Here is a 24,206-nt window from a genome sequence, read left to right as displayed (position 1 = left end):
AAATAAAAGCACACATTCTACTCATGTAAAAACACCAGGCAAGCCCCAGAAATAACCCAGAGATGCATTTTAAATAAAAGGGCACATTCTACTCATATAAAAACACACTGATTCTCGGACCGTCCACGGGCCGGATTTAGAAGGCAATTGGGCCGGATCCGGCCCCCGGGCCTTAGTTTGCCTACCCATGGACTAGATAATCCTCAAGTTCCCTTCCAACTCTACGGTTCTATGATTTACTGTATTTACAGTTGTGCTGGTCGATCTTCAATACATCCAAGCTGAAGCGGGGCTGGACATCACAAAACCCAGCACAATTTCTACCCTGAGAGAGGACGGATGATGGCATTCTAAGGCCATCTAAGGCACTTAATATGCATGCATCTCCATAGAGCAAAAAGGGAAAGTACACTTTTAGTTGTGGGAATCCTTTCCAGACCAGTAAGGCTTGTAGTCACACAGCCAGTTGCAGCAAACACGTTGTACATTGGGTTTCTGTTAAAATAATCTTTTAACAGAAATAATTATTTTAAGGGAGAATCTTTGGCAGAGTAAACTGGAACTACAAATCCAGTGTCACTTTTCTGACCTCGTATCTCATAACTTACGGCACACAGACAAGTGAATATGGTGTCACAACCCATGTTTTCAAGTCACAGAACCCCTCTGACATAACATGTGATTTATTACTATCTGATTCAGAATCGGCAGACAGGCATGGCTTTTCATCCTTTATTTCCACTTCACAGACTTGACGGTAGAATACAAATCATTATACATAAAAAAAAGACTGAAGTTTAGATAGTATTCACTATTAGGAATCAGTTATTCTAGGAACGTTGAAACCATATGTTTAAGTGAAGAGTTATGGCATATATTTATGCATATATTTATGCATGCAACGTAAAGCATGGGAATTGTAAAACCTCAGGGGCCTGGCTTAACTTTTACACTGTGTAAGCAGAAAACATGTTCTACAGTCTCATATTGTGCTGCTTTACAACTTTTATGTCAGATCCACACCATATATTTAAAACACAAAGTGCATTTAAAGCACATTACTTCCCCCAAAGGATCCTGAGAACTGAGGTTTCCCCCTCACAGAGCTACAATTCCAAGTGTCCTTGTTGTTTAGTCATTTAGTCGTGTCCAACTCTCCGTGACCCCATGGACCAGAGCACACCAGGCACTCGTGTCTTCCACTGCCTCCCGCAGTTTGGTCAAACTCATGCTGGTAGCTTTGAGAACACTATCCAACCACCTCATTCTCTGTCGTCCCCTTCTCCATGCATACAATAAATAATATAAAATGAGTATGTCGTATCCAAGCATGCACAGGAATGCATAACCTACCGCACAGGGTTGTTGTGAGGATAAAATGGGGAGGAGGAGAGCTACATACATAACTTGAGCTCCTTGCTTAATGCAACTTGGGCTGTTCATGGTAGAGCAGAGATTTGAACCTCGGCTTTCCTAATTCCTCCCCCACATCTCTTAATCTTGTCACACTTACTTAGTAAGCACCTTGCAGGCAGAGATCTGTTGTTTTCCGATCTGGTATAGCCAAGTGATTTAAAATAACTGTTAAGTTTCTCCTTCAAATGCAGCTTCAGCCATGACATAGGGGGCATCCTTCTATATCTTACATTTTTCCTGTAATGGCATTATTTACAATCAGGTTTGTAGTTTGACCTGTATAAATTGCCTTAATTCCTCTTATCTATGTGACTCCTAATCCCATTTCCCCCCCTAATAAGTTAATTCATGGGCCTTAATTCATTTTTAATTCTTTTGAGTCTTGAAAAACTCCTCTCTCCTGAGTCTTTAGTGACCATAAGGCTAAGAAATAGCTGCAAGATTACTTCCACATTAGGAAAGGCCATCTGATTTTTTCCCTTGTACAGTGGTACCTCGGGTTAAGTACTTAATTCATTCTGGAGGTCTGTTCTTAACCTGAAACTGTTCTTAACCTGAAGCACCACTTCAGCTAATGGGGGCCTCCTGCTGCTGCTGCGCCGCCAGACCACAATTTCTGTTCTCATCCTGAAGCAAAGTTCTTAACCCAAGGTACTATTTCTAGGTTAGCAGAGTCTGTAACCTGAAGCGTATGTAACCTGAAGTGTATGTAACCCGAGGTACCACTGTATATAATTTGATGAAGATCTGTATGAGACAGAGTGCTCTGCTGTAAGCCTATGGCTTTGTCTCACTTACAGGTGATAGTGCAAAAGTTCATCAGTAAGTTTCAGGTCAGTATCTTCTGGGTATGCTTCCATCAACGGATTTTATCCTAAACCTATCTCTTGAAGAAAGCGCATAAGGGACCAGGTGCACTTCTGTCAGTCCTTTGCCGTTCCCTCACTCTTTGTCTCCTTGTTTTGTAGTTGACATTTGGCAAGGTGGCTTTTGCTTGTTTCTCAAGCTCTTCGAAATCATCTCTAATTTTCCTTTAAAAATCCAGAAGTGAATTGTACCAACCTGTACAAGAACTCAATAACAGGTCTGATTTTTGAAGGGCTTTGCTGACCTTGTGGAAAAGACCTAGCACCCAGGTCCAAAAATACAGCATAAACACAAATTCCAGTTCTTCCATTTTCTGCAAAAGATTGTTAGCTTGGAGCCTGGTCTCCCCCTTCCCATTAATGTCAGAGTCAGGATGAGGTCGAGTTACCAACCTGCATTCTGGCCTCCTGCCTTTACAGGTAGTTCTGGACAGTCAACAGTGCAAAGGCTCATCGTCCTAGGGTTTTGAGGGAGGAGAGGTGTTGAGAGGTGACAAAACTAATTTCCAATAAGTCCCCCCCCCCTTTATTTCCATAACAAGTCCTTGAGTCTGTACCCTGTACATCGGGGACCTGGAAGGGGCAGGGCTTGTCAGCCCAAACCCTGCACAGTTTCATTAGGCCTGGCCTTAAGGCAATTGGAGCAATTTGATCAAACTGGGCCCCGCGGGCCGCTCCTAAGTAGGCCCCCGCACCAGAGCAATCTAGATGGATTTTATTTATATCTCTAAAATTCCAATTTGGGCCCCAGAGCTTCAAATTGGGCCCCACTGGCTAGCCCTGAGTCTCATAGTTGCTGGGCCTGAGCTGCCCTGCCCTCGCATGAAGTCTTGGGTTTGTAATTGTGGGAGAGGAGATATTGCGGTGCTGGGGAGTGGGCAGGCTAGCAAGGCCCCCTAGATTTAGAAGCCCTAGGCTTCAGCCTACTTAGCCTATACCAGAGGTCAGCAACCCACGGCTCCGGAGCCGCACGTGGCTCTTTTACACCTTTGCTGCGGCTCCGGGGCGGATACTAGCGAGGGGAGGAGGCGCATTGTGCGCCCCGACACTCCCCACTGTGGCGGGCGCTGTACTGGCTGTGACATCGCATGGGGGCGGTGCGTGCGTTAGTCACGCACCGTCCCGACATCACCTTCCCGCCCACCTGCCCGCTACATTGTAAGGGGCATGTACGCTGGTCACTGCATTGAAAGGGGGCATGTACGCTGGTCACTGTTTTGAAGGGGAGTGAAGAACACACACACACAAAAAGGTAACTTGTTAATTTAACGTTTATTCCTATGAGGAGGAGTAATTCTGAGGGGTCAATCAAAGAAATAATAAAAAAGTGACAAAAAAGTTATTTTTATAATGACGAGTTTTGCGGCTCCCAGGTTTTTTTTCTTCGGAAACGGGTCCAAGTGGCTCTTTTTGTCTTAAAGGTTGCAGACCCCTGGCCTATACAGTGGTACCTCGGGTTACAGACGTTGAAGGTTACAGACTCTGCTAACCCAATAGTACCTTGGGTTAAGAACCTTCCTACGCCACTGCCCCCCAGCTCATCAGTCAGGCTCTGAGCCCAAAGCCAGTCCCTTTCCTTGCCTCTTTTCCAGCTCCCCCCACCCTCCCCTTGCCTCAGGCCTCTGAGAAAGAGACTTTGGGGCTTGGGTTCCCTCCAGTCTCTGGTTCATTCCCCCACTCCAAACAAGGCAAATCCAGACGCCTTCCCTGAGGAGTCTCTCCTTGCCTTGGCAAAAGGCGGGCAGCAGTGTCTGGGAAACCGGGTGGCAAGCTGGACTCTGGCCTGATTCACTGCAGCGCAGTTTGGGGGAGAAGGGGAGACAAGCCACCTCATCATACAACTGTACGTCAGGCAATGAAAATCCCCTCTTTGTATCTATTTAAATTTAATATTTAATTATCGGTTTCTTCCCTTGCCAGACAAACCTAGAAATATATTTTTGCCATTCTTTGAAGCATCTTGTTCTGCCTTCTGGGACTTCCGGGTTAGCGCCATCGGCGAATGGCGGAGTTCCTCCAACCGGAGGAACTGGCTCCGTGGAAACTGGGTCTTCCCGCCACGGTGAAGGTGGGGACCCGCTAGAAATCCCAGGTGGAGGAAGCCTGGGAACGTGGGGTTCGGCAGGGCACCAGGAGCGCCTCCCCTACTCACGGGGAACCCCATTTTGGTGCTCTGGAGCGAAGTGGGGTGAGCAGCGCGGTGCTGCGAACCGATTGCTACTTTCACGGAGTGAAGCCGCACAGCCATTGCCGGAGAGCGCTGACTTTTTCCTGTGGACAATTGGACTGTAAACAAGTACCCGTGAGTAGAAACGGAAAATTGGATCAAGAAACAAACTAATTTGGCATCGAAGCGGGAAGGTTCAAAACAGGAAGTCCGCCTTCCGCTTTTTGTAAATAGACTGAAGCAAAACCTTATAAGCTAAAAGCCTGGAAAGTCGTTTATAAAGGTCGAATTTCCTTCATTTATAACCACTAAAACCCCCTTGGAAGCAGGAGAAAAGGAGGGGGGGATTTGACTGTTTAAGCCTGCAGGAGAGGGAGTAAAGAAAGATAAGTTTCCACCGTCTCAAACCTGGGAATGGGGTGTCAGAGACAGAAATTGCTGGAGATGTTCATTGACTGTGAATGGAACATTTTGACAGATAGCTAAAGAAGAGAAACAAACTGATTCCAATGTTACCTTTTGCATTTTAAAGAAACAAAATATTTGAAAAATGAAAGTAATCTTCCTTGGTTGGACTTGCTTTAAAAAGATGGATACAAATAGAAATTGTCTCCTCTAGAGGGAGCTTGTTAAATTGTTGCTGCAGTCTGCTTGGGGACTCTACAGCTGTAAGATTAAGATCGTGGGACCAGTCCTTTGACCTTGGTCAAAATGTGTTGGGAGGAAGCTTTGGTGCTTGCTCTTTGCAAGACAAGTGCTCTGTTGGAGCAGATGCATGAGAAGATGGATTTGATGAATGAAAAGATGGATTTGATGACGGCTGCAGGGAATACTGATACAGAAATCATTCAGAGACCAACTCAGGAACCTGTTTTAACTGTGCAAGTACAAGTGCAGAAGATAATGGACGAGGTTGCGGTAGCACCTCAAGTATTACAAATGGAGAGATCTGAGGCCCTGCAGGAGCATAAGCCTCTGTTTTTGAAGACTGAATTTGGAGTGGGCCAGGGGAAGTCTGGAGCTGAGGAGCCTCATAATTTCGGAGGGACTTTGAAACATGCTGTTAAATATTTTCTGGATTACGCTGATGACTGCGGGGAGTGGGACTCTGGGGAATGGGCTGGTCTGATGAGGGGGGACAATTTTGGGCTGGAACCCACCAGAGACCTACTTCTCAATGAGAAAGGAAAGAAATTAAGAAAGAGACCAACAAAAGACAAGGAAAAGTGCAAGTATAAACAAGAGGAAGAAGATCTGCAGAAGGGGCATGGAAGAGACTTAAGAGCCTCGGACATAAGATTACCAGGTTGATGGACTAGATGGAAGGGACAGTAAGGACTGACATAACCCGAGACCAGGAAGAAGGGACGTTGGATGGAGATTGGAAGAAAGTTTATAAAGAAAATTTGTTATTTTGGGAATAAGTGTAAATTAATGAATATTAGGGAAAATGTTGGAATGAAATTATCTGGCTTTAGTAGAAATGATATAAGGAGTTATGTATAAATAAGTATTAAGTTTTAAGCTCTAAGGTATTTTACGGTAAGATAAGGTTAAATAAATTAAGGCAAATTGAATAACAGAATATGGTGAAAGATGGAAAGGATCTGCTGAGTTAAGTAATAGGTTAATTATTAAGATGTATTATTTAATAAAAATTGAGAAAGATGGAAAGAATTTGCTGAAACAACTAATTAAGCTAGAACACAAAAAGGGAGGTGTGAGGAGGTCAATGAAACAAGCAAATGAAAGGTAAAGATATGTAATATGGGATTTGTATTTTTTTTCTTTTTGTTGTTGTGTTGTTGTATTGGTTTTTTATGTATTTTTTTCTTTTTTATGTATTGTAGTGTTGTTTCGTCTCCCCCCCTTTCTTTTTGTAGTTTTGAAACTCTTAATAAATATTATTTTTTTTAAAAAGCATCTTGTTCTGCCTTCTGTTGGGAGTGGTTTGAAATAAAAATAGCATTTTAGGCAAAATATTCATTTCTATAACCAAAATTATTCCCATTAGAGAGTTTTTATTCTTCCCCATAACTCAAGATTTTTTCTTATATCTTTCCATGTCTTTACATAAGTACCTCGAAATATATTGGAGTTTTTCGCTGTTAACCATATTTCCAGATACTTCAGCTTTTTCTCAGTTGTCAGCCCACTGGCCATCTGCCAATCTTTTTTTGCCTGTGCATCTGTATTTTTCACTAAAACCTTAGTTTTATTTGTTTTAAGACCTGCAACTTCTTCATATTTCCTCCAATAACTTAGGTACACTTGTCAATGGTTCTTCTACAGAAAACACCACATCACCTGCAAAGGCTTTTAATTTATAATTCCGTTGGCCCACCCATATCCTCTTTATGTCTGAATTATTTCTTATCCTCCACACCAACACCTCTAGGGCAATTATAGATTATAGAAATGATAGGGGCAGGGCCGGATTTAGGTTTGATGAGGCCCTAAACTACTGAAAGTAATGGGGCCCTTTATATGTCCAGCTGTCCTTTGTCAACAACAAATTGTTGCTGTTTTTTTGTGTTGAATATATGCTATATGGTAATTTATGGACCTGATAGGTATCTAAAGCCATTTGCACACAACAAAATATGTACATCATAGGAGCCTACACAACACAAAACACTGTTGCTGTATGTAGGTTTTTTTTTTAAAAAAATATCTTATATTTTGGAAATGTACATGCAGGGGTTTTTTTCCTTTAATTTTTTGGGGACCCCCCAAGAGAGTGGATCCCTAAGCTATAGTTTGTTTATACGTAAATCTGGCACATCAATCCCCAATCTCTCAGCCTCTGCAACCCTCCTCTTCTTTCTGCAATATGAGGATAAGACCAGTCAGTTTTACAGGGTTGATAAAAGGATGCTAAAGCGCAATTCTATGCACGTCTTCTCAAAAGTAAGCCCCACTGTATTCGGTGGGACTTACTCCGTGGTGCTTTAGGAGGGCAGTCTGAGAATTACGGACAATTTTGCAAGGTTGGCTTCGATTATATATATTTAGCAAGCAGAACATTTCGAAAAAATCTATATGCAAGCTGCAAATTACTATATTTTATTGTGCCGAGGAAGTCAGGACTGAATGGGCCCGACCCCCCACTTCACCCCGTCTTGAAATTAGAGGACGATGGCAGGAGTAGGGATTCTGGCACCTTTGTGCAATTCCCATCCATCAGTTGCTCTCCTACGCTTTGAGGGATTGGGCTAGGCATAGAGATTCGTTTCTCAGTGGGAGATAGGGCTGCTTCTCATTTTGAGTGAGCCAATCGAAGAGAAGATCGTCACCTAAAATCCCGCCTTCTCAACCCGCTCAACAAAAACAGGAACCTGGCAATGCGCGCGTGCGCACTGGTCATTAGGGTATCTTCTTTGGCTGAATGTCCGCCCTCTTCCCCCATCGAGCTCCGGTTTCAGACACGCATGCGTATTTTTCACTTTCGCTCTCTGCCGTTGAAGATTTAGGCGCGTGCGCAGGACCCTGCTTCCTTTGAACTGGCACAGAGCGCTCCATATGTGCGCATGCGTAGGAAGGTCAACGTGTGCGTAAGGCGCCTCCTCGTCTCATAGAGGCTAAAATGAAAGAGGACCATCAGTGCCTCTGGATAAGTCACTTTCAGGTTCCCATTGAACAAGCTTTTCAAGTGTCCTCTTCCAGCCGCAGAAGTTAGAGCTAGAGAAATACAGGATTGTGACCGTGACTGGAGAACAAAGTTCCCGCAGCAGGGCGAAGGGCAGCAGCAAAATGGAGCTCGTGCTTTTTTCTTTGTTGTTGTTTAGTCGTTTAGTCGTGTCCGACTCTTCGTGACCCCATGGACCAGAGCACGCCAGGCACTCCTGTCTTCCACTGCCTCCCGCAGTTTGGTCAGACTCATGTTTGTGGCTTCAAGAACACTGTCCAACCATCTCGTCCTCTGTCGTCCCCTTCTCCTTGTGCCCTCCATCTTTCCCAACATCAGGGTCTTTTCCAGGGAGTCTTCTCTTCTCATGAGGTGACCAAAGTATTGGAGCCTCAGCTTCACGATCTGCTTTTTTCTTACTCGGGTTTTATTCAGCGCGAATTCCCCCTCGTCACTCGCAGCATTTACAGATATTGAAAAACTCACACAACCAAAAATCCTACGCGCAGAAAGCCTCGAGTCACTCCTATCTTTGTATCTGTTTTCCTTTTTTTTATAGTCGAAGAGGACTTTTCAGTAAAATACAGTATTGGAACTTTTTTTAAATTGCGGAGACAGACCTCACTGACTTCCCGTTCTGAAACCGAAATATATCTCTCTACACTTTTCATATATCTGCGATCCCGTCAAGAGCGACACCCCCATCCATGCTCTCCCTCTTGACCCTTCCCTTTTACTTCCTGCCTGCAAGGGGGAAACAGAAGAGGATGGCGCATGCGCGGTGCCGTGGCTGCTGCTCCTGCTGCTTCTCGGGCTCCTCTTCCGGCCTCCCCAGCCCCTGAGTAGGTTGAGGCACCGGGAGCCCCTCTCTGCTCAGGCCAAGTAGGGCTGACCTTTGACCCCGGAAGTGAACTGGACTTTGACTCCCTTTTATATTTTTTGGAGGGGGGGGGGGCGGCCGTTCTCCGGCTTAATTTTGCTCTATACTTACCCAAGGGGCCCCCTAGCAATTTTGGGGCTGTCTCTTCCCGCCTGGGCCAGCACCCCCAGCTAGCACCCCCAGGGGCCACTTCCGGTGCAGGCTGGCTTGGTTTTGGGGTTCCCTCCGTCACTAGTTAGTGTTTTGGAGCAGCTTGTGCCATATCGAGCGTGGTCCCATTTTGCCGTCGTCCTCCCTCCTCCCCCCATTCCAGAGGCGCAGGAATCCCACTGCAGCCCTTGGGAAGATCCACCAAGGTGCCCTGGCAGAGCCCCATCTTTTGAAGCCAAGATGGCATGAGTCTCCATAGTGAGCCTCCATAGTGGAGATTGTGGAGAAAGAAGCTTCTCCACAGTGGAGGTTGGGGAGGGGAGGGGATGGTTGCCCAGAGCGGGAGGGGGGATAGTGGTGTGGTGAACCTGCCCTGCTGAATGGGGAGCATGGACCTTTGGTGAATCGCCCCCCTCTCCCCACCCTGCTGCTGTAGGAAAGGGTTTGTAGAGAGAGCTGAAGTAAGACCCAAAAGTGGGGAGGAGAGGGTTCTGGATTCCCCAGGCCTTGTGGATCATGGGCCTCAAGCTGCCTTGATGAAGGAATCTGTGAGTGCCAGCTGGGCAGTGGTGTTCTCTGAGGAGGAGGAGGAAGAAGAAGAGGAAGAAGCGGCCCCACCGTGGACATGGGGTCACAGGTCCTGCAGATCCTACGCCAGGGCGTCTGGGCTTCACTGACCGGTGGCTGGTTCTTTGACCCGCACCAGAGCACCTTCTCCAACTGCTTCCACCTCTATACTTGGATCTTCCTGCTCGTCTTCCCTTTCCTGCTGTACATGGTGAGTCTGGGTCTCAGTAGGCTGCGGTGGGAGGGAGTATTGGTATGTTGGTGTTAACGTCTGTAGCACTTTTCAGGGTACAAAGGGCTGTACAGCAGGAGCCTTCCGCCTTGCTGCTGCTTATACCTGGAGAAGCTTTCCCTCCTTATTTATTCACTCATTTCTTTGTCCTCTTTCAAGGCACAAAGGTACTGTATAGACAAGAACGTTAGAAGCTCTTGAAATTTCAGCTTCTTGCATCAATTAATCCCAGTGGCAGGTCTCTGTTTACTCTCATAGCCTGAATCTTTCAGTTAAGATAGTGTTGTCTTTGCAAAGTGAGAAGCTCGAAGTGAGAAGCTTAAACAGAGAAAGGAATAATTACTGATTGAATTTGTCTGAAGGACAAGTGGCTTGGAATGCCTTGAATTTCAGGTCCAAGATGGAACAGTCCAATGCCTGACTGATTGTCTAATGTGACTTAACTAAAAACATGGAGTGGAATATCTCTTCCCACCCCCACCAGCCTTTTCTCTTTTTGAACAAGCTTCTAGCTCTCATGGCTTCCAGGCAGTGCCATCCTGGTGCTTGTTTGAGGAAATCTGAGAACTTGTCTCTCAGGAATCATCCAGGGAAGAAATTGAGCTGTTAGCTTTCACAAAAGTCATCTATTCCTGCAGGATCTGTGCTGCAGGATTCAACTACAGCCTACTTTGATGGATGGCTGTCCAGCTTCTACTTAAATACCACTAGCAAAGGAGAACTCACTGCTTCCTGAAGTAGTCAGTTTCACTATCAACCAACTCTTGCTGTTAGGAAGTTGTTTCTAATGTTTATCCATCTGCTTCCCTGTAGTTACTACCCATTTGTTTAAGTCCTGTCTGCTGGAGCACCAAGGGTCAAGCCTGCTCCATGTTCTTCTGCATGACAGCTCTTCAGATATTTGAAAAATGCTGTCATCTCTCCCCCCCCCCCATTAATTTTCTCTTCTGCAAGCCAAACATATACAGTTTTCTCAATAGTTCCGCACTGAACTTCATTTACAAATCCCTTGCCCACCTAGTTGCAAACTTTCAAACCAAAAGCCAGAGTCTAGTCCTGGCAGTTTTAGCAGATAAGTAATATTGCTGTATGGGACGCGGGTGGCGCTGTGGGTTAAACCACAGAGCCTAGGACTTGCCGATCAGAAGGTCAGCGGTTTGAATCCCCGCGACGGGGTGAGCTCCCGTTGCTCGGTCCCTGCTCCTGCCAACCTAGCAGTTTGAAAGTCAAAGTGCAAGTAGATAAATAGGTACTGCTCCAGCGGGAAGGTAAACGGCATTTCCGTGGGCTGCTCTGGTTCACCAGAAGCAGCTTAGTCATGCTGGCCACATGACCCGGAAGCTGTCTTCAGACAAATGCCGGCTCCCTCTGCCAATAAAGCAAGATGAGCGCCGCAACCCCAGAGTCGGTCACGACTGGACCTAATGGTCAGGGGTCCCTTTACCTTTACCTTTTAATATTGCTGTGTAATGAGCAGAGACTCTGAGGACCAAAACTGGGGGTGGGGAGTGGGTAGTAGCGGTTATTTGTACTACAGAACACTCCCGGTTCTGGCAAAAATCCTTCCAACCCTTATGCACCTTGGGAGGGGAGTTGCCATTGGCAAAATAGCAAGTGTGTGTGTTTGTGTGTTAATGGAGCTTATCACATAAGAAGAACCCTGCTGGATCAGACTTGCATCTTGTTTACCACAGTGACCCCCAACTAATCCATCAGGAACCAGCAGAGGGAGCCAGTGTTAGAAACTGAGATAGGAAAGCTAGGAGCTAAATGGCACCTTAATCCTAGGTTATGGGTGCAACAACAGAAAGTCTAGGTGCACTTTTTTATAACCAGAATACAAAGCTGAAAATGAACAGATTGCAGCTAAAATATTATGTTTATTTTTCACATGGTCTAGTCCTTCCCCTGCCCACCCCCATAATATCCTTAAGAGGGTCTCTTCTCCAGCCTTCACAGTAGCTGGAAGTGGGCAGGCAGAAAAAGGTCCTCCTTTCCTTCCACTCTGCAGTTTTAATCTGAAATCGTAGGTGCAGTACTGCGCCCAGAGCTCAGAAACTGCTCGCTCTAATGAAATTCCTTGTTGCAAAATGCGCCTAGAACAATGGGAGTTTCGAACACTGGAGGGAGCAACAGGACTAGGGCCCAATCCAGCCCTTCCTGAACTGCTTCCATTCTAGCCGGTCATTATTTGTTTATTTATTACATTACATTTGCATCCCACCTTTCCTCCAGAGAGCACAACTTTATGCTGTGTTCTTTTTGATGCTGGTTGCTTTGATACTATTTTTAATACATGTTTTGACATGGGTTGATTTTATGTTTGTGCTTTGCTGATTCCTTGATTTTGCAAACACCCGGAAGATTTTGTTGATGAGTGATGTAACCAGTGTTAGAAACTCAGGTATATAAGCTAATCGCCAAATGGCATCTTAAACCTGGGTTATGGTTGCCACAATGGAATGCCTAGCCACTTTTTTTTTACAGTGACATTTTTATTTTTTTTATTATTATTACTATTAAATTCATTTCTATATTTTAAAGAAAAAAATCTCAAAGCAGTTTACAACACATTAAAACTTTAAATAAAACAATCCAAATTAAAACAAACTCAAGCTTCAAGGAAAACATTTCAGATACTTCTCTAAGTGCATTTTGCTTTCCCCATATTTATTTCCAGGTAGGGGATACCTTGTGACCAACACTTGACAATACAGTATAAAGGTTATGAGAATGTAGAAAATAAGGCGAGGAACTAATGTATATGCAGCTACGCAAGATGTATAAAGAACTGTCATGGAATGCTGGGTGGGAAGTCTAAAAGATCTATTGTATAAAAATGGGAAATGATGTAACTGTAAAATTGAAAACTTAACATGTGTGTATATATAGAGAGAACATATATAGAGAGAAAGAGAGCTGCCCCATAGCAGAAGACCTCTAGTGTGGTGTAGTGGTTAGTGTGTTGGACCTGGACCTGGGAGATCAGGGTTCAAATCCCCACTTAGTCATGAAGCTCACTGGGCGACCTTGGGCTAGTCACAGCCTCTTAACCTACCTCACAGGGTTGTTGTAGGGATTAACTGAGGAGTGGAGGGTGAACCATGGACTCCTTGGAGGAAAGGTTGGGACATAAACACAGTGAATAAGCTCTTCTGCTTACCTGTTTAAGAAAGCTGGCAGGGCCAGCCAGATGGAGAGCTCAGTTGCCAACCTGGCATCCAGAGATCTCTACATGATTGTAGCTGGACCTTCACCAGTTGCAAAATGCACCTGGCGAATTTTGATCACTGGTATAAGCACGCTGTAAGTAAGTAAGTAAGTAAGTAAGTAAGTAAGTAAGTAAGTAAGTAAATAATAAAGAAACCCCAAGCCCTGGGAATTTAGTTATTGTATCAGGCACAGTCTCGCCTCGCTGATTGCAGTTGTTCCTTGCCAAGCATGTGAGAATCATAATGGGGAAGATGCTGTGTGAAACTGGAGCTGAACGGCTGGTGCGGAGGAGGGGGGAGCGGGTACTAGTGGCTTGGGTATCTATCCATAGCTAGTGCTGCCTGGTGCCCGACAACTTTGACTCCCCTGCCCCAAATCTCTGCAGAAGGCTGAATCCTGAAGGATTGTTCATGTTGCTTAGGAGAAGCTTGAAATGCCTTCTCCCAGCAATGTTTTCACTACAGGTGGAGAATCAGTGCTACTTCTGAACCTGCTTCGTCGGTGTTAATTACTTGTTCAATTTTCAGGTAACAACCCTGGAGAGCTGCTGCCAGTCAGTGTAGACAGTTCTAGTTGGACAGTGGTCTGACTTGATGTAAGGCAGTTTTCTATGTGCCTATACAGAGTTATGGGGAATGGCTGTAAATGAGTGGTAGAACCTCTGCTTTGCATGCAGAAGGATGGTCCCAGGTTCAGTTCCCAGCACCTTGAAGTAGGACTGGAAGAGACCCCCATCCGAAACCCCAAAGAGTCACTTCCAGTGTGTGAATTCAGTACTAAGGTAGATGGTCCAATGGTTTGTCTCGGTATAAGACTGTTTTCCTAAAAATAAAAGGAATTTTGCATGCTCCCAATTAGGTGCCTAAAGGACATGGAATTATTGTACATGTTTTTGCGTGGCTGCAGCCAGGTTGACCTGGAAGGTGTGGGCTCTACTTGTGGCTCCTGCACAGCCCCTTCTTTGTGTTTGTGTTTCTGGCCTTATCTCAACCCTTCCCACTACAGACTCAATTGGGTATAGGGTATAGGCCCATTCTGTGCAGCTGGGAATGGAGGGAAATCAGGGGTTCTGGGGTACGGCTGTTAGAGCATCACTTAATAATGGCCAGGTTTCTCCGAGTCACTGCTGCAAAATGTCTTTGGGGTGAGATATGATGGGGTTGCTCAGGTGTGGGAATTTCAGTGGCCCAATCAAGAGTGCCGCAGATGATGCATTCCTGTAGATTCTTTCCAGCTTTGGGACTAAATTAGGCTTGTTAGCAAAGCATCACTGCTGAAGGCAAATTGCTCACCGGTGTCCTGTTTGGATTTTGCCACTGCAAGTCTGCAAAGCAAAATCCTCAGTCTGAATAATGCTCAGAAGACTCTCTGTAATAAACTGGGAATCTAGGTATCTGGCAACCCAGTCTGATGGGCAGGGTATAAGCAAAAAATTGTTATTACTATGATTACTATTATTACTGTGTTGTTGTCATCAACTCTGACTGGCAGTGGCTGTCCCGTTCTTAGGCAGAAAAGAGTGCTTCCTGTATACTTTGAACTGGAGATGCTGGAAATTGAAAATGAGGCCTTCTTGGTATAAAAGTATATGCTCCTCCACTGAACTATGATACCTCTTTCTGGACCGTTAACCTTAGAGCTCTCTCTCGGCATCTGGTGAGGGAATTGAGCATCCTGATGTTCTCAGCATTCTCTTGAAAAAGATGATGAGTTTCTTTCTGCAGATAGCTTCAGTCAGGCTCAGCGGAGCTCTTTAGTTAAACATAGCTCTTTTCACCAGGCGTGGGAGTTGAACGTAAACATTAAAACATTCACTCATGGTGTCTGCACCAGCTTGAAGTTACAACACTGCCTTCTACATTCTCACAGTTAAAAAAATGTTTTGCTTTGAATACCTGCACCTGAAAAAGAATTCTGTGTAGCTCAGAAGCTCACTTCTATCATTCTGAACGTGAATTGGTTCCAAAGAAGTACTGTGCCATTTGAACTGTGTTTGTTTGAAAGTTACAAAGGCATGGATATTCAGGTGTGCTTCTGAATCAGTTTCTGTTGTGCAAAGAACAGGTGCCTAGTGTTTGTGTGTGTGCTTTATGCAACCTATGCTAGTCATTGGGCTGTCACCAGATTGGGCTGCTGCAATGCACTTCCTGCGGGGCCGCTTTTGAAAATAGACTGGAAGTTGCAGCTGGTGTAAAATGCTGCTGCCTGGAAAAGGCAGGCTAGAAAATCTGAATGCATAGCTCCGATTTTTGTGCCAATTGCCTTGGCTGCCAATAAGTTTCTGGTCTCAACTCAAAGTGCTTGTCTTAACCTTCCAGATCCTAAATGGCTTGGGACTGGATACTATTGTGTTTGTGCACTAAATATCTGATTCAAAGATCTTTCTTGAATGCCTGCTCTTCAGATCAACTAAGCTGGTGTGCACAGGAGATGGGACCTTCTCAGTGGTAGCCCCAAAACTCTGGAATTCCCTTCCAGTTGGATCATGCCTTTCCCTTTCATTACAATAATGTAGACCTTTTTCCTTCCGGCTCCCTTTAATACATGCACAAAAAAGCTGCGCATTTCAGAACCGCGCCCTCAAAGTGGTTTATTGATTTCTTTAACGTTGATGCTAATACCTGCAGCATATTTATCTACTCCTTTTTATGCACAGCCATCTTTTTCCCTGGCAGGTGATGCCTCCCAGTATCGTGGTGGCAGGTGTCTACTGCGCGGTGGTTGCCACCTTCTTCACCACAGTCAAGACCATCAACTACCGCCTGCACACCATGTTTGATCAGGGTGAGATTGTGGAGAAGAACTCTGCACTCGCGGATGGTGCCAAGGCTGAAGATGGCGCTGCAGCGGACGAGGGGAACTCGGCCAGGTGAGCAGGGATGTGAGAGGGTACATCTCAGCTTCTTGCGGTTGGGCGACTTGCCTTTGCCCTGCCTCTGTTCTTGTCATACTGTACTCCATTACTGGCCAGATTATTTTTTTTATTCTTATTTGATGTGATAGTGTTACTTAAAAACATAAGGTGAGCCTTGCTAGATCAGGCCAAAGGCCCATCTAGTCCAGTGTTTTGTTTTCAAAGCAGACAGCTAAATGCCCACAAGAAGCCCAAAAGCGGGATCCGAGTGTAGCATCACTCTCCCCACCTGTGATTCCCAGCAGCGAGTATCTAGAAGCATATTGCCTCCGTCAGCTGGGGACAGAATTTAGCTTTGTGGTCTAACGAATCCCATTTAGCAGCATAGGAACTTAAGAAACTGCCCAATACCAAACCAGTTGGTTCTTCTAGGTCAGCATTGTCTGCAGTGTCTGGCAGTGGTTCTTGAGGGTTTTAGGCAGGGGACATACCTGGATACGCCGTTGAGGATTGAACCTGGGACCTTCGGCATACGAAGCAGATGCTGTACTGCTGAGCTATAGCCCCTCACCAATCAGTATTGTTTATAATTTTAATCTTGGCCCTGCTCCATTCCTCTTCCTCTCTCCTTGCAGAGACCCTGGCGGGGTGGAGATGACAGTGTTTCGGAAGGTCAGCTCCACACCCCCAGTGAGATGCAGTTCCCAACATTCTGTGTTTGGCTTCAACCAGGTCATGGTAAGAGCAAGGAAGCTTCTCTAAGGGTTGGGAAATGGGGGCTGAGAGCACTGGTGGCGTTATCGGGACCACAGTCATCCCCTTTGGTGGGAGAAAGGATCAAGGGACCTGGCACCACAGAACGAGCTACTGAGACATGCCACCTTCCTCAGAAGCTTTTGGGAGGGGGGCGGGGTGGCATAGGATCCTGCTGGGAAGGTGTCTGGCTGAATTGCACTGTCTGCTGTCTTCTCATTCTGCGACTCTAGGATTTATTTGCAGAGTACAGAAGGACAGGTGCCAGGCTCTGGATTGTGCATTGCAGAATCTTGTATGAGCTCAGCTGGATCAGATCAGTGGCCTATCCTGCTTCTCCCAGCGGCCAGCCCTCTCCCACTTGTAACTAGCATTCAGAGGCGTCAGACTGCCTCTGACCCTGGAGGCAGATTACAGCCAATGGGACTAGTAGCCCTGGACAGCCTTGTCCTCGGTCTGTCTAATTGCCTTTTGCAGGCCTCTAAACTAGTGGTCGGCACTGCATCCTATGGGCAGTGGATGCCATCATTTAGCTTATGTGCTTTGTAAAGATGTATTCCCTTTGGTCTGCTCTGAATATCCCACCACTCAGCTTCCTTGGATGACCCTGGGTTATAGCATTGTGAGAGAGGGATGACCTTGACTATGTTATCCCATAGTTGCTTCCCTTCCCCTCACCCCACCCCACCCCCAAAGCCCCCAATGTTGTAGCCTTTCCTTTATCTTGTGTATGTAAAAGACGTAGCTGGGGTTAACTCAGCATGCACAGACTTAGGGACATCCCAGTTTTCAGGTGGGCGGCCTGGCAGTTGTTGATGCTGCCATCCCACAAGGACGGTGCAAACCTGCTCAGAAGCCCAGGACTCCCAGGGGTCACTCATTCAAGTGGAAGCAGAATATGTGTAATAAATGAAAAACGAGAACAGCAGCAATGATAAGAGCATCTGAGCCCTGCCCTTCAGCAGGGAGGCACTCTAGATAAGCCTTCAAAGGCTCTGGTTGAATTTAAGTGCTGCACGGGAGCAGTGGGGTAAGGGGTTGGGTGCTTGGCCCTCCAGGGTGTGGGCTGCACTTCAGCACAGGATCAAGAGATCCTTGCATGAAGGGTGCCCCCTCTTCCCTCCACCTGGACCTCAGACTTTGTCAAGAGAGTGTTATGAACATAGGAAACTGCCTTATACCGAGTCAGAATATTGCCTACACTGACTGGCAGCAGCTCTCCAGGGTTTCAGGCAAGATTCTCTTCCAGCCATGCCTGGAGATGTCAGGGATTGAACCTGGGATTTTTTTGCTTGTGCTACGCTCACACTGAGCTCTGGCCACTCTGAAAGGCATGGAGGTCCAGCCTTCATTCCTGCCCTCCCTCAATAATCTTTCTGTGAAATAGCAGTCTGATCTTTCTCTTTGCCTTTTAGGACCTGCTGCCCCACTTGGAGGACGGGAGGCCTGTAAGAGGTGAGACTATTCCCTCTGCCCATTCTGTCCAAAACATGACACCATGGCTTCATTTCAGTTATAAATCGGGGGCAGGGGAGGGGTGGGAGAAATCCACTCTGCACAAGGCGCCTTTGCAGCAAATGGACTTGCGTCTGATCCTCCCAGCACTACAAAACTGTGCGCACTCTGCCGTTTTCTGGTCGCTTTCCAATGTATGTGTTTCTGAATAGGGGCAGAAAGTGGCCCTGATGATCTCACCCTCCTGAGCTCGGCAGGAGGCGGTGGGTTTCTCCAGCCATGTGCCTTGAAGCAGGGGCAGGGCAATTTGCAGCCCTAGGGCTACATCTTGCCCTTGGCTTAATTTCATGTAAGGGGGGAGGAAGGGGGCTGCTGTGCCTGTGACCAGTATGCAACCCCCAGCAAATTACGCCCAAGGGAACGTGGACCTTGGTAGAGAAGAGATGCCCTCATCTGCCTTAGAGCAAAGAGCTTTATAGCTGAGGTTGGAGGCATGAGTGAGAGGGTGGGTTGTCTGCGATGGGGGAAAGTCTCTCAAGCTCCTATCGCTTCATCCTACAGACATCAAAGAACTTGTGCGTGAGCAAGGCAGCAACAACGTCATTGTCACGGCAGCTGACCGGGACATGCTCCAGCACTGTTCCCCCGAGAACCGTGGTAGGTCCCTGGCTGTGGTTGGTGGGGTGAGAAGGATGGAGGCCCTGAACGAGACGGGAAGAAGTAGTTTTATAGACTTACAAAGCTGCCTTCTTCCAAGCTGGGCTCTTCGTATGTCTATCCCAGTGCTTCTGCTCTGACTGGCAGTGGGTTTCAAAGTATCTCAACAGCCATCTGGTCCAATCCCTTAGGACTACCACACCCCTGCAAGGTGGCCACCCAGCCTTTACACGCACCACCTTCTAAGGCATAGCACCATTCCACTGTTGCATAGCTTGCACTGTCCAGAAATTCTTCCTAATGTTTTATCAAAATCCCCTTTCCTGTAACTTGGTTTGGGGCCTGCCCTCTGGAGCAACAGAAAACATTTGCGCCATCATCTGTGTGACAGTCCTTTTGAATATTTGGAGATGGTTTACATGTCGCTTCTCAATCGCACCTACATATTCACATCCATCTGTTCCTCATGAGACGTGGTCTCCATCACTATCTTTTTTGCTACCTTCCTCTGGCGTGTTCCAGTTTGTCAAGATCTTTCCCAGCCCTGTCATTTGGGAGCCTTTTGTCATATATAATATGTACAGCTCCCCACCCCTGGCAAATGTTATACAAAAAGAGAAGCAACTCGCCATAGGCGACCAGAAATTCTATGCAGGCGAGTGAGCAGGCTGACGGAGGAGAGACAGTTCACTCCATTCCTCTTCCATGCTAATCATGGAGGGAGGAAAATCTCTTCCTCCATGATCAGCATGGAAATGCGGTAGCACAAGAGGGCCAGAGTGAGCCATCCTCCCTCTGGCAGCTCACTTGGTAGAAGTCTCAGGCAACTTCCTATATTCCTATTGCTGCTTCTCAAAAAGAGGAGTGTCTGTAATCTTCCTGCTTGGAGATTAATGTGTGGCTTGCAGGCTTTTTCAGACACATAGGATTGTTTCTAAGAGTAGACCTATTGAGTGCTGCCGTCAATAGACAGTGAGCTGGATATCTCTTGTTCAGTACAAGGAACTTGTTGCCCTGCTGTTGGCAGCTGTGTGAGTGGAAATAGCACTCCATTGAGAGCACTTCATGAGGAAACAATTCGAGACTGTCTCAGAAAAGCTAGCTTGACGCGATCTGGCCTGTAGCAGTGTCAAAAAGACTTGCTTCCCACGGTAGAGTGGTCCAAGGCACTTGGAAGGGTACCATTTTGAATCAGTGCTGTTTCCGTTCTCATGTTTTGTTAACAGAGAGTCAAATCTCAAGCCCCCCAGTTACCCAAGTGACTCTCTGGAGTGGTTTCACTCTTTTGCCTGAGATTTTGGGCAGAAAAGTTGTATTCCACTTTTATTTATATTATTGTGCTTATTTATTTTTGCTTCCTCTTATCATCAGTGTACATACCATCAACTGTACATACCATCTTTTGACTCTGTTTGGCCATAGCGACTCAGATATCATCCCTCCAGATTCATCTTTACCCATTCTCCCATTTCAGGGGTGGATCTACTGCAAAACTAATGAAGCTTAAGTTTCAAGGCCCCTGATCCCAGAGGGCCCCAGAAGTGAATAGTTCATATTGTTTAAAAAAGGGGGAGGGTTAAATTTTCATTCCCAGAGATTGAGAGTAATTAGCACAGATGATGTAAAGATTGTTGCAAACAACCCCATTGAAGAAGATAACAGTGGTTACCCAGACTTCACTGCTGGTTGCAAAGGGCCCCCGAATATGCAGGCCCGCCACTGACCCATTTTATATGCATACGTCCTTGGGTGTGGTTAAGATCCCAGCCAGCTAATCAATGTCCCTGTCTTGAGATGTGCACTTGTGTGTAATGCCCTCCTCCTCTCTGCCTCGCCCTCTCTACAGCCAGTGATGTCACGATGGTGTCTGCTGACATGGAAGGTGCAAGCGGAAGCCTGCTGCCTCTTCCCAAGGCAGAGCCCCCTCCGGCTGGGAGGAAGCAGCCTCCCTCCCTCCCAGCGCAGACTTCCCTACAGAGCACAGATTCCTCGGAGCAGTCTCCCCCTGCTGGGGCAGGGTCCCGGGCCCCTCCGCGCTGGACCGCCAGCGAGTCGGAGAGCGTGGGGGACACACCGCTGAGCCCTCTAATCAAGAGCAGCTTGAGCGAGGAGCTCAGCCAGAGCTTCCTGAGCCTGGCGTTGCCAGAGGCTGGGGGTCACGGCCGCCGCGAAAAGCGCTGCTCCGGAACAGACTACCAGCCCTTGGAACCCCGCCCGGAGCGGCCCCTCAAGGCCGGCTCTTCGGACAGCTGCTTCAGCGGGACTGACAAAGAGACCCCCAGCACTCTGAGCAGCTACCGCAGCGAGAAGACCAATTCCACCCACTTGGACAGCCCCTCGCTCGGCCCCAGCCCTGGAGAAGGGGCGCGGGGAGACGAGGGCGGGCCAGGCATATCCCCACCCCCTGATGGTGGCAGCGACACGGACGCCCTCTCTGACAGTGAGCTGCTGCGCTCCCCTGAGCTGGGCCTTCTCGGGGAGCTGAGCTTTGACACGCAGAACACCCTCAACTCCCTGGAGACGGTCAAAGGCGACGGCGAGCTGTGGGGGTGCCCCGAGCCGGAGCAGGTGGTCCGGCCGAAGGAGCTAGGCCTCAAGGGCCGCCGGCGCCTCTCCCGCAAGCACGGCAGCTCGTACCTGCCCATGCGCACCCTCCTGGACAGTAAGGCTTACGCCGAGGGCTTTTTTGCTGACGAGGACTCGAGTGACTGCAGCGACCTGAGCCGGGCTTCCAGCTTGCACTCCCAGCACAACTACAGCACTGACACCTCCTCCAGCACTTCCTGCTACTCTCCCGAGCGCCACCCGCCCACTCAGCACGGCAAGCAGTGCCTCCCCGCTGCCGAGGCCAAGCCCCCGCCCCCTCTGCCCCCCGAAGGCGCCACCCTCCCGCCCCAACATTCCCATTACGCCCAGCGCTCCGGGAGCACGGCCAGCGCCAAAACCCACGCCCGTGTCCTCAGCATGGACGGGAGCCACATGGAAGTGAAGCCGGCGGGCTGCCTCACGGTCTCCAAGTCGGATTTGGAGTCCCACGCGGGGAAGCTGACGGCGGAGCAGGAACTGGGCAGCGCCGTGCGGAGCCAGTCTGCCAACCAGCCCGGCTGGAGAGGGGAGCTGCAGGCCGAAGGGGCCGTCGGAGGAGGTGAGTCCCTGAGATATTCCAGGTGTGGCTTGACTGCCCAAGGGGAGAGCTCACAATGTTAGAAAAGTTGGACACCACTCCCATTCTCTGCCTAGCCATGGCCAGATTCCGGGGGGTTCTCGGCCCTCAACCCAGGGTCTGTGTTCCTTTGAGAAGCAAGACACGGTGGAGGCTGTCGTAGCTTTAAGATATTTGGTTTATTTGCATATACAGTGGTACCTCAGGTTAAGACTTAATTCGTTCCGGAGCTCCGTTCTTAACCTGAAACTGTTCTTAACCTGAAGGACCACTTTAGCTAATGGGGCCTCCCACTGCCGCTGTACCACTGCTGCACGATTTCTGTTCTCATCCTGAAGCAAAGTTCTTAACCTGAAGCACTATTTCAGCTAATGGGGCCTCCCACTGCCGCTGTACCACTGCTGCACGATTTCTGTTCTCATCCTGAAGCAAAGTTCTTAACCTGAAGCACTATTTCTGGGTTAGCGGAGTCTAACCTGAAGCGTATGTAACCTGAAGCGTATGTAACCTGAGGTACCACTGTATCCACCTTTAGTCTGCATGGAGAGGAAGTACAGTGGTACCTCAGGTTACATATGCTTCAGGTTACATATGCTTCAGGTTACAGACTCCGCTAACCCAGAAATAGTGCTTCAGGTTAAGAACTTTGCTTCAGGATGAGAACAGAAATTGTGCTCCGGCAGCGCGGCAGCAGCAGCAGGCCCCATTAGCTAAAGTGGTGCTTCAGATTAAGAACAGTTTCAGGTTAAGTACAGACCTCCGGAACGAATTAAGTACTTAACCCGAGGTACCACTGTACAGATCTTTCAGCCTGGTCATCTCAAGAGGGGCTGGTTCCCCACAGCAGTGCAGCGCTTCTCCCCCTTGGTTCCCCAAGGCATCTCTCCCAGCCTGCCTTCAGCCAAGATCCTTCTGCCTTTTATTTCAGCTATTCCAAGGCTCATGCCAAAGGCCACCAAACTCTTCCTGCGACATCGCACCCAGTTGCCCAGCTTTACAGGCAACTTGGGCAGGGAACACATCGTGCCCCTGGCCACCGCGATGTTATCGCCAGCTCAAAATGCCTGAAACCGCTATCGCAACCTGAGCACCATACCAGTTTCAGACCATTTGCCGATACATCACCCAGCCCTAGTGGGGAGCCGCCTGTCACCAGAGTCTGGAGGCAGTGGAGGGAGGGCGGGGGACAACTTCAGCAAAGGATCGCCTGGGCTTTTCTCTTTCAGCTGCCACTGGAGAGGAAGGGCCCAAGCCTGACCGGTCCAGCAGCATCAAGCGCATGCAGGCTATAAGGCGGCGGCATAACGCAGGCAGCAACCCCACCCCACCGTCCTCAGTGATGGGGTCCCCGCCCAGGTAAGCACTGGGGCACATGCATGCACTCTCCCCTTTTTCAGTTGGTGGTTTCTTTATTATTATCTTGCCTCTTCTCACCCTCCTGCCTCTCCCTCCAGTTTACAGGACCTGCAGCGAGGCCGGGCCTCTTCGCACTCTCGTGCGCTCACCCTCCCCTCTGCCCTGCAGTTCGCCAGCTCCCTCCTGCTGCCGCGAGGGGCCATCCACGAAGCCTGCAACTTCGACGACACGTCCGAAGGTGCCGTGCACTACTTCTACGACGAGAGCGGTGAGCGAGGGGCGGGCGGGGGGAACACCGCATGGGAAAAGGGGGGCAGAGCCGCGGGAGGTGCTTGAACAGGGGGCATCTCCCGAGCCTCCCGTTGTTTTATTCTGCATTTTAAATTATTGGTGTTCTGGTTCAAAGGTTCGTGTTGTCATACTTCGTAAGCCGCTCAGAAGCAGCCTTTGAAAACTGCTCAGAAGCGGCAGTGGCTTTTTTGGTGGCAGTTCCCTGTTTGTGGGATGCTGTCAGGGATTGGACTGAAGAAGAATGGTTGCGGGCCGACCCCCTTCTTCTGAACCTTCCTGAGAACTGGAGGACAGTACTGTGGTACCTCGGGTTAAGTACTTAATTTGTTCCGGAGGTCCGTCCTTTTTTTTTTTTTTAAAGCGTTTATTCATTTTCCAGTAAGAACATCCAATTAACATATCAAATCAAAGCCAATAAAAATAAAAAAATAAAAATAAAAAAGTCCAATTGTCTTCCAAATTGTAATAAATTTTTGTTTTGGCTTTCCACGGTCTGAATTCCGAAGCGCTTTCAACATCATAGTCCTGCCTCTCATCATCATCAATGTTTTTCATAAT

At 47.8% G+C, this 24,206-nt stretch overlaps 1 protein-coding gene across 2 annotated transcripts in view; it reads left to right on the top strand.

Annotated features, from left to right (window-relative positions):
- The first annotated feature begins 8,428 nt into the window (after positions 1–8,428).
- PCNX3 (pecanex 3) overlaps positions 8,429–24,206 on the top strand; it is a 47,980-nt gene continuing 32,202 nt past the window's right edge. Inside the window, exons 1-8 of one of the 2 annotated variants that reach the window (XM_028709398.2) lie at positions 8,429–9,885; positions 15,795–15,988; positions 16,609–16,711; positions 18,142–18,181; positions 18,743–18,838; positions 20,685–21,983; positions 23,228–23,357; positions 23,456–23,625. In XM_028709398.2, coding sequence (XP_028565231.2) covers positions 9,733–9,885; positions 15,795–15,988; positions 16,609–16,711; positions 18,142–18,181; positions 18,743–18,838; positions 20,685–21,983; positions 23,228–23,357; positions 23,456–23,625 — 2,185 coding nt within the window. In that variant the 5' untranslated portion in view covers positions 8,429–9,732. Of the gene's footprint in view, positions 9,886–15,775; positions 15,989–16,608; positions 16,712–18,141; positions 18,182–18,742; positions 18,839–20,684; positions 21,984–23,227; positions 23,358–23,455; positions 23,626–24,206 lie in introns of both variants that reach the window. The other variant, XM_077920728.1, reaches the window with a different exon arrangement.

Source organism: Podarcis muralis, chromosome 16 (assembly GCF_964188315.1).
Source record: "Podarcis muralis chromosome 16, rPodMur119.hap1.1, whole genome shotgun sequence".
Classification (NCBI taxonomy): Eukaryota; Metazoa; Chordata; class Lepidosauria; order Squamata; family Lacertidae; genus Podarcis; species Podarcis muralis.
Note: the sequence above shows the minus strand (reverse complement) of the source record. Positions and strands in the feature narration are given on the sequence as shown.